The sequence below is a fragment of the Meriones unguiculatus genome, chromosome 2 (genome assembly GCF_030254825.1).
Source record: "Meriones unguiculatus strain TT.TT164.6M chromosome 2, Bangor_MerUng_6.1, whole genome shotgun sequence".
NCBI lineage: Eukaryota > Metazoa > Chordata > Mammalia > Rodentia > Muridae > Meriones > Meriones unguiculatus.
Genome location: NC_083350.1, coordinates 166,133,223 through 166,143,583, shown reverse-complemented (window position 1 = coordinate 166,143,583; position 10,361 = coordinate 166,133,223). Strand labels below are relative to the sequence as shown.

General features: G+C 37.2%; 1 protein-coding gene across 1 annotated transcript in view; it reads right to left on the bottom strand.

The window, feature by feature from the left end:
• Positions 1 to 1,695: 1,695 nt before the first annotated feature.
• Positions 1,696 to 10,361, bottom strand: part of LOC110563559 (arylacetamide deacetylase-like 2) — a 41,960-nt gene continuing 33,294 nt past the window's right edge. Inside the window, exons 3-5 of the mRNA XM_021660690.1 lie at positions 10,278 to 10,347; positions 9,227 to 9,398; positions 1,696 to 3,434 (exon numbers count right to left, since the gene is read on the bottom strand). Of these exons, the coding sequence (XP_021516365.1) occupies positions 2,832 to 3,434; positions 9,227 to 9,398; positions 10,278 to 10,347 (845 nt within the window). The 3' untranslated portion in view covers positions 1,696 to 2,831. The remainder of the gene's footprint in view (positions 3,435 to 9,226; positions 9,399 to 10,277; positions 10,348 to 10,361) is intronic.

The window sequence follows — 10,361 nt, the reverse complement described above, 5'->3', positions numbered from 1 at the left end:
TTCTGTACCTCTAAGCTTGCATAGTTCCCTCCCATTCAGACTTCCACATTATATTTGCTTTTAGTCCTATCTTAGGTCTCATTCATCTCTCCCTATATTTCCGAATCCTCTCCTGCCAATCTCTCCTGTTCTACTCCTCCCACTTGCTTCTTTCTCTCCTCCTCCAGACCAGGATGTCCCACCCTATTCTCTCCATTGCTTAGCGTTGGCTGGTTGTTTTACTGCAATTACAGAGAACAAATGGAGGCATGCTTACATAAACTTGAGACAGATGATGCTTAGAATAAACATCACAGTGCAGTGTCTGGATTGAAACCAGGTAGTGGGGTAGAGAAATCAGCATTTCAACAAACAAGGGTAAATTGTATCCATTCCACAAGAACATTATACCAACACTTCATGATAGCTTCAGGTTTTGCTTCCTTCCTAGAATGGTTCAAGAAACCGAAAGGAAGGTTAGAACCCCTTCATTTCTCACAACCAGCCTACCCTGGGGTGCTTACACTTAGCTATTTCACAGCACAAAGGCCCAAGAGCTAAGCATGAGGCTAGGGATAAAACTTAGACGTGACCTTCCCAAATGTGCCTTCCCCATGAATACAGAGGGGCAAATCTCCCTTCTTCCACCTTTCCACCCTGGGAAGATAATCAGTTCTTTGGAGTGTTCTTTGGTTGAAGAATGACTGGCCATGTCGCATTCTTGTTTTTCAGGAGAGATCTTCACTACGTACTTTTATGAGATCAAAGCATATAATTTCATTAGCTCCAGTCCTCTATCTGACGATAGTAATAATGGTTGGGATGAGTGAGGGACCTTCACTCAGAAGGAGCCCTGAGAGTACCAGACTATTATGGCCACTTCTGATTCATTCCCTGCAATTTACAGTTTGATATGCCAATCCAGAGTAAAGATCTTCCCAGGATCTGACTGAAACCTTAAGTACTGTAACAAGGGTGCAGGTGGTTTTCTAGCGAATTGCCAAACCCTTTTGATGGAAATAACAAAGAACTGAATATCTGGAAATGATATACCAAGTCACCGAGAAAGAGAAGTTAACAGATTTATTGCAAACAGCTCCCCTTGGGATGGGTGGGGACCTAAGCAGGATGATTGCTAATCAAGCTCTGGGTTGGGTGCTCTCTAGAGCCCTCTATTGGTTATGTTTAAATACTCTCTTCTGGCTCCTTTTCAAAGTGTTTTCTTCATATATCTTCTGGAACAAAAGCTGCCACCTGAGAAATGTATGTCTTTCTATTCTGCCCAATTTCCGATTAATAGCTAAGGAGAACAAGTGATTTACATCAAGTCTAGTTTGCTATAAGACTTCCAATATTGTTTCTCTTTTACAAATGTAGCAAGCAGAGTGCTGCTACTTAAGATGTTACAGCTTCACAAACAACAGTAAAGAAACCTCTTAATCAACCTTTCCTGATGGTCTTGCAATAGGTTAGTGTCTGAATGCCCCAAAAGAGCTAATTGATGAAGTCTAAGAGATTAGTGAGCTAGTCATATTTGAGATGAACAAGGAGATCAAGCTAAAGAAAAATTCTAATGGAAATATATTTGGAGACCATGGTTTGATTTCTGATGAAATTCACAAGACCCACTTATCTGCATTTTACAAAGTTTATTCAGCATTAGGAAAAAGCACAAAACTGATCAAACAATGGTACACAACAACAGAATCACCAGGATGTCAGAAAAATAAACATTGATTGTAACATTTCTTAGTGGAAATGCCGATATTTGTGAGTTGATTCGTGCTGATAGGAGTGTGGGTCCCATCATCACAGGGAAACAAACATGTCTGGAGGTCATCAGCTCACAAAACTCCCTGGATATGCAAGTCTTTGTGTGCAAAATGCTTCAGTAGAAAAATCAAAAGAACACTAGAAATAATTCTACCTGCAATTTATAGTTGGCTGGGTACCGTCATTCATTAAAACATGTTGTCTAGCAATAAATTAAATCCAGAAAGATTCCCCTCAAGTTTAATCTTATAAAATTTTAAGTGCGGATAAATATTTAAGCTTTAGGAACAATTTACAGTCAAATTACCCTTTTCCTCCAGTACACAAATTGTTTTTATAAAAAGAAGTATATAAATTTCATGGAAAGTGAGTGAAATGAACAACTAAGTTCATTTATCTTGAGTAGACTACATTAAAGTATGGACAGCACATGACTGGAAAAACATAGCAGAAGTACAGTTTAGTGCTCAGTCCATAAAAAGGTCATTACAATTCTACTTTATCACACTTTCTGTTCATTTGTGGCTTCTTTTTTTAACTTTTCTTTTTCTTTTCTTTTTGAGACAGTGTGTCAATATATGGCAATGGCTGGCCTGGAAATAGCTAGATAAACCAGCCTGGACTTGAACTCAGATCTGTCTACCTGCCTCTCCACCTCTAGAGTGTTGGAAAGTAATGTGCCAACCCATCCAGTCCTCATCATTCCATTCTTTTTATGAAAATAATTTTTTTCATACTATATATTCTGAATTTTTAAGTTTATCACTGCCTTGAATCTAAAAATGTTTAAATGTAACCAATCTCACAGTTTTCTTTGTTCTGCCATCTTTGAATACTCAAAGTACATCTTAAACCACAAATGGTAATTAATGGGGATAATAAAGTGGATCTTCATTTTGGCAATATTTCTAAAATTGAGAAGGTGAAATAACATTCTCAAACACATACAGTAATTTTTATTCAAATTGAAATGTAGCTTTATCCACAAATCAGTTTAGTTTGTGCACATTTATAACACAATAGTACAAAATATAAGTATTAGATGCTTTCCTGACTACTTAGATACATGTACAAATGATTTATAGATTTTCCTCTAACCAAGTAATATACTTATCTCTTACTTTTAATCCCAAATCTAAAAACACTGGACCTCTGGTGAATGACAGGGCCCCATGGATTCCTTCCTCTATGTGGTCATGAGTAACTTGAACTCCAACATTTCTAAGCCGTGTGATATAAATAAATCCATCGTCTCTTAAGGGATCATGTTCACAAGTGAGGATGTAGGTCAGTGGCAAACTCTGTAACTGGGAGTCACTGGCTATCAAAGGGGACAACCTGCTATCCACGAGTGCTGGATAGGAAGCATTCAGTTTTCCAAGAACTGGTTCAGTGTAAACATGGTTCTTCTTATACTTCTCAGGAAGGAAGTCACTCCAGTTAACAAACTTGAACAGATGTCTTGACTCTTCTGGCATGTGCTCATTTCTCAGTGCAGCTTGGGGGAGAGCTTTGTCTTCAGTTACATATAGGCATGCCAATTTAATTGTCATCTCCCTAGACAGAATCGGACCATGTGCGTACTCTCGATGAGATGGTAGAGAAGTATCAAGCGACTGTAGGCCAGGGTATATCAAGGCTTGTGCCTTAATTCTATCTTTGAATTTTGGATCATTCTGTAGCTAGAAATATAATGAAAACTAATTAATCAATAGCTTCCAAACAAAAATATTTCTAATTTCTTCTCAGTAACCAGAGAAAATAAATTTGTCTAAAACACTAGTGATTTTTCTCTTAACATTTAGTCATTAGTTTAGATACATGAGAATGTCAATCCACTGTCATCTGTGCAGAAACAACTTGCACGCAGTTGCACATACATTTGTTCATATATGAAAAATAGGAAGATGACCAGCAGCATCTTAATGTGGATGGCAAGATTTTTGTTTCTGATGTTAGATTTTTGATAAGTTATTTAGGCTTTGTTCCTAGAAATTTATCTTTAGTTTTTGTAATAAAGTCTTGTTGCACATCTCAGGGATGTTCTGTAACATAGTAACTCCCTGTCTCAGTTTCCCAAAAGCTCAAATAATAAGCATGTATTAGCATATCTCATTTTCCTAAAAGAGCTTTTGACCTGAGTAATATAATGTGCAAAATCTACAAATATAATTAAATAAATCTGCCAAAACTCACATATACGCTAACATCTAACGGAAATTGCCATGTTAAAGAAAAATAAATACCATTAATCTAAGTAGTATGGTGTGGTAGAAATGATGGACAATATAGATAATAATTTATGAAAATCAGAAGATCAAAAAAGGATGTGGAATGTTGCATGTTGAAGCTTCTATTTCTTACCAGAAATAAGAGGAGTTCTGAGTCTTTAGCTACAATCTTTTCTCCTTGTACATTCTGCGCAAGTGAACCTAGACTTCTTCAATGAAAGTGAGCACTATACAGCTCTGGCATCTAAAGCAGTTCTGTATCAGTGACTGTAGCTGCTGACATTCTGTGGAAAGTTCCAAGCTATGAAAAGGTCTCTCAAGGCCACGCCCTCATAAAGGCAAAGGACTTCACAAAATGTAAGCAACAGTGAAATCTTATAAGCTCATCAGAAGGTTACCCATCTGACCAGCTCCAAGTTGCAGGACAATAGAAGGTAGGTCATACAAGTTCAAGAAAAAAATGAAGAAATAAAAATTTCTCTAAGGTAATCTTTTCTTGGTTCTTAATTTTCACAATGGCATTCACTGTGAGCTTTACAAATAAACTGAATCCTTTCAGATTAGTGGAAAATCCAGCAGGAAGCATGGTGTGAAAACTGAGGTAGAGCCATACGATAGCTCTTTCATGTAGCAGAAGTGCTGTCCTCAAGTTAGCACACAGAGGCCCTCTGTGGCAAGTTCCTAGGTTGTTTCCTGCTTTCTTCTTCTTCTGATATCCACCTTTTTGCCTTTCAGGATGGGGATTGAGCATTTTAGTGAGGGTACTCTCTCTTGATTAGTTTCTTCAGATGTACAGATTTTAGTAGGTTTGTCCTATATTACATATCTATATGAGTGAGTATATACTGTGTGTATCTTGCTGCTTCTGGGACAGCTCACTCAGAATGATCCTTTCCAGGTCCGACCATTTACCTGCAAATTTCATGATTTCCTTATTTTTTCATTGCTGAGTAATATTCCATTGTGTAGATGTACCACAATTTTTGCATGTATTCTTCAGTTGAGGGGCATCTGGGGAGTTTCCAGGTTCTGGCTATTACAAATAAAGCTGCTACAAACATGGTTGAGCAAATGTCCTTATTGTGTACCTGAGCCTCTTTTGGATATATGCCTAGGAGTGGTATGGCTGGATCTTGAGGAAGCGCTATTCCTAGTTGTCTGAAAAAGTGCCAGATTCATTTCCAGAGTGGTTGTACAAGTTGACATTCCCACCAGCAGAGGAGGAGGGTTCCGTTTTCTCCACAAACTCTCCAGCATGTGTTCTCAATAGAGTTTTTGATCTTGGCCATTCTGATTGGTGTAAGGTGAAATCTCAGGGTCGTTTTGATTTGCAGTTCCCTAATGGCTAATGACATCAAGCATTTCTTTAAGTGTTTCTCTGCCATTTGATATTCCTCTATAGAGAATTCTCTGTTTACCTCTGTTCCCCATTTTTTTTAAATTGGATTACTCAATTTTTTGCTTTTCAGCTTCTTTAGTTCTTTTTATATAATGGATATTAGCCCTCTGTCAGATAAAGGGTTGGTGAAGATTCTTTCCCAATCTGTAGGCATTAGTTTTGTTTTGATGACAGTGTACTTTGCTTTACAGAAGCTTTTCAGTTTCATGAGGTCCCATTTATTGATTGGGGCTCTTAGCGCCTGTGCTTTTGGAATTCTACTCAGGAAGTGGTCCCCTGTACCAATGAGTTCTAGGGTCTTCCCCACTTTTTCTTCTAACGGATTTAATGTGTCTGGTTTTATGTTGAGGTCTTTGATCCACTTGGACTTCAGTTTTGTGCAGGGTGATAAGTATGGATCTATTTGCATTTTTCTACATGTAGACGTCAAGTTAGACCAACATCAGAGAATTTCAGGCCAATCTGCCTTATGAACATTGATGCAAAAATACTCAACCAAATACTTGCAAACTGAATACAAGATCACATCAAAGATATCATCCACTATGACCAAGTAGGCTTCATCCCAGGTATGCAGGGGTAGTTCAATATACAGAAATCCATCAATGTGATCTACCATATTAAAAAAACAATGACATCAAGCATTTCTTTAAGTGTTTCTCTGCCATTTGATATTCCTCTACAGAGAATTCTCTGTTTACCTCTGTTCCCCATTTTTTTTAAAATTGGATTTGTTGAAGATGCTATCTTTTTCCGTTGTATGATTTTGGCATCTTTGTAAATTTCAGGTGTCCTTAATTTTGTGGGTTTATTTCTAGGTCTTCTGTTCGGTTCCATTGATCCACCATTCTGTTTCTAGGCCAGGAAAATGAAGTTTTTATTACTGTTGCTCTATAGTACAGCTTAAGATCAGGTATGGAGATACCTCCAGAAGATCTTTTATTGTAGAGGATTGTTTTAGCAATTCTGGGTTTCTTGTTATTCCATATGAAGTTGAGAATTTTTCTTTCCAGGTCTGTAAAGAATTGTGTGGCCAATTTGATGGGAATTGCATTGAATCTGTAGATTGCGTTTGGTAAGATGGACATTTTTACTATGTAAATCCTACCAAGTCATGAGCATGGGAGATCTTTCTATCTTCTCATATCTTCTTCTAATTCTTTCTTTAGAGACTTGAAATTTTTTTCATACAAGTCTTTGACTTCCTTGGTTAGGGTTACTCCGAGGTACCTTATGTCATTTGTGGCTATTGTGAAGGGTGATGTTTCCGTAATTTCTTTCTCAGCCCTTTTGTCTTTTGTATACAGGAGGGCTACTGATTTTTTTGAGTTAATTTTGATTCCGACCACTTTGCTGAAGGTGTTTATCAGCTTTAGGTGTTCCCTGGTAGAATTTTGGGGGTCACTCAGTTATATTATCATATCATCTGCAAATAGTGATAATTTGACTTCTTTCTTTCCAGTTTGTATCACCTTAATCTTTTTTAGTTTTGTTATTGCTCTAGCAAGGACTTCCAGAACTATGTTGAAGAGATATGGAGAGAGTGGGCAGCCTGGTCTTGTCCCTGATTTCAGTGGGATTGCTTTAAGTTTCTCTCTGTTTAGCCTGATGTTGGCTATAGGCTTGCTGTATATTGCTTTTACTGTTTAGATATGTGCCTTGTATCCCTGATCTCTCCAATACTTTAAACATGAGTGAATGTTGGATTTTGTCAAATGATTTTTCAGCATCTAGGGAGATTATGATGTTTTTTTTTCTTTTAGTTTTTTTAATATGGTAGATCACATTGATGGATTTCTGTATATTGAACTACCCCTGCATACCTGGGATGAAGCCTACTTGGTCATAGTGGATGATGTCTTTGATGTGATCTTGTATTCAGTTTGCAAGTATTTGGTTGAGTATTTTTGCATCAATGTTCATAAGGCAGATTGGCCTGAAATTCTCTTTTTTGTTGGGTCTTTGTGAGTTTTAGGTACCAAGGTGACTGTTGCTTCATTGAATGAGTTTGTTAGTGTTCCTTCTGTTTCTATTTTGTGGAATAGTTTGAAGAGACTTGGTTTTAGCTCTTCTTTGAAGGTCTGGTATAATTCTGTGCTGAATCCATCTGGTCCTGGGCTTTATTTGGATGGGAGACTTTCCATGACCACTTCTATTTCCTTGGGGGATATAGGACTATTTAATTGATTTACCTGTCCTGATTCAGTTTTCATAAGTGGAACAATCAAGAAAAGTGTCCATTTCATTTAGATTTTCAAATTTTGTGGTATATATACTTTTGAAGTAAGCCCTAATGAGTGTTTGGATTTCCTCAGTTTCTGTCGTTACGTCCCCCTTTTCATTTCTGATTTTATTGATTTGGATGGTGTCTCTCTGCCTTTTAGTTAGCTTGGCTAAGGGTTTGTCTATCTTGTTGGTTTTCTCAAAGAACCAACTCTTGGTTTCATTGATTCTTTGAATTGTTTTATTTGTTTCTAATTGATTGATTTCAGCCCTGAGTTTGAGTATTTCCAACCATCTACTCCTTTTTGGTGTGTCTGCTTCTTCCTTTTCTAGGGTTTTTAGGTGAGCCATTAAGTTGCTTGAATGAGCTGTCTCGAATTGCTTCTTGAAGGCACTTAGTGCTATGAGCTTTCCTCTTAGCACTGCTTTCATTGTGTCCCACAAGTTTGGGTATGTTGTGCCTTCATTTTCATTGAATTCTAGGAAGACTTTAATTTCTTTCTTTATTTCTTCCCTGACCCAGCTTTCATTTAGTAGCAAGTTGTTCAGTTTCCATGTGTGTGTAGGCTTTTTGCTATTTCTGTTGTTGTTGAGGTCCAGCTTTATTCCATGGTGATCAGATTGGATACAAGGGATTATTTCAATCTTCTTGTATCTGTTGAGGCTTGCTTTGTCACCAATTATGTGGTCTATTTTGGAGAAGGTTCCATGCGGTGCTGAGAAGAAGGTAAATTCTTTTGTGTTTGGGTGTAAGGTTCTGTAAATGTCTGTTAGGTCCATTTGATTCATGTCCTCTGTTAGAGACTTTGTTTCTTTGTTTAATTTCTGTTTTGTTGACCTGTCCTTTGTTGAGAGTGGGGTGTTGAAGTTTCCCACTATTAATGTGTGGGAATCTATGTGTGGTTTAAGTTTTATCAATATTTCTTTTACAAATGTGGGTGCCCTTGTATTTGGGGCATAGATGTTCAGGATTGTGATGTCTTTCTTGTGAAATTTTCCCTTGATGAGTATGAAGTGTCCTTCCCTGTCTCTTTTGATTAATTTTGGTTGAAAGTGTATTTTATCAGATATTTGAATGGCTACTCCTGCTTGCTTCTTGGATCCATTTGCTTGGAAAGCCATCTTCCAACCCTTTATCCTCAGGTAATGTCTATCTTTGTGACTTAGGTGTGTTGTGTTTCTTGTATGCAACAGATTGCTGGGTCTTGTTTACGTATCCATTCTGTTAGTCTGTATCTTTTTTTTGGAAAATTGAGTCCATTGATGTTGATAGAGATTAATGACCAGTGGCTGTTAGATCCTTTGATTTTGATGTTGGCTGTGGTCATAAGGTTGTGTGCTTTGTTGCTTTTTGTTTTACTGTAGTGTGTTTAATAATTCCTGTGTTTTCACATTTTTTTGAGACCAATATATGTATTTACCAAATATATGTATTTATATTTGGCTTTTCAAGATAGGATTTCTCGGTGTAGCCCTGACTGTCCTAGAGCTCACTCTGTAGACCAAGGTGATCGTCAACTCAAAGACTGCCTGCATGTGCCTCTGCCTCCTGAGTGCTGGGATTAAAGGACTGAGCCATCACCACATAGCTAAACACACAGATATATCACATGCAACATACCAGTTGAGTCACCGTTGCTGTCAACGTACCCCCAGAACTGTCTCCCATAATGCAGATTCGAGTGGGATCCACTCTGTATTTTGTAAGAACCTTTTCTTGGAGAAAGAACTTGATCACAGAAACACAGTCTTCAAATGCAGCTGGGAATGGATACTGAGGAGCAAGTCTGTAACTTTAGAAATAAATCAGTCAGAAACAAAGCCCTAGTTAAAATTATGCAAGTAAATACCTCATGCTCACCAACAAATATGCAGATATGGGCCCTACTTTGAATTATAAGTCTCACGAATTAACCCCGAGCTCACTGGTGACTTCTGTCTTAAAGTGAGAAGTAGTTTCTGGTTCAGGGTTTCAGGTATTGGTGGTGAGGAGGAAGGAGTGGGACAGAAGGTGTGTTCACACTGTAAAGTCTGTATGCTTCAGTGGCCCTCAGTGCATTTGGTGACTCAAGAGCAACTCAGTGTCATTGATAGCATTATGCAGAAATATTAAATGCAGAAAATGTCACAGGAAATTTGAATGTATTTAAGTAATTTAAATATGAATATCTTAACACTTACCACCAATGAATCTTACTAAAACTTATAAGTTGATTCATAAGATTAAGTACTATTTCATTTGTTTGTCCTTTTCTGTGTATTTGTCTGGATTCTATGACAGAATCAAACCTATTGAACTATCTCACTTTTTAACTCAGTTACCTTCATATCCATTAGAACTAGTGAATTGTTCACATGATGATATTAAGCAACTTTTACCAGCTGGTTCTTGTATTTGTGTTTTAATCTGTACCTAAAATATTTGAAATTCACATAATCTGACCACAACAATAAAAAAAAAAATATTCTTCAAGGTAAAGAACAGCAAATACCTTAAAAAGCAACCTGTGGAATTGTTTAAACAATATACAACATATTTTACTAATTAAAAATCTTACCTAAAGTTATACCATGTTAAATTTAGTTAAAATCATAGCACTAAAGGGACTGCATAATTATTGCTACAATTTAGATATTCCGCAAAATTTAAGTAATTTGTTTGGTTCTCTTACTCTATTCCCACAACCACAGCATCAAGCTTGTTTGCTGTCCATCTGTTCAGGTCATCGTAGGCTGCTGCCTCTGAAATGAAAGGA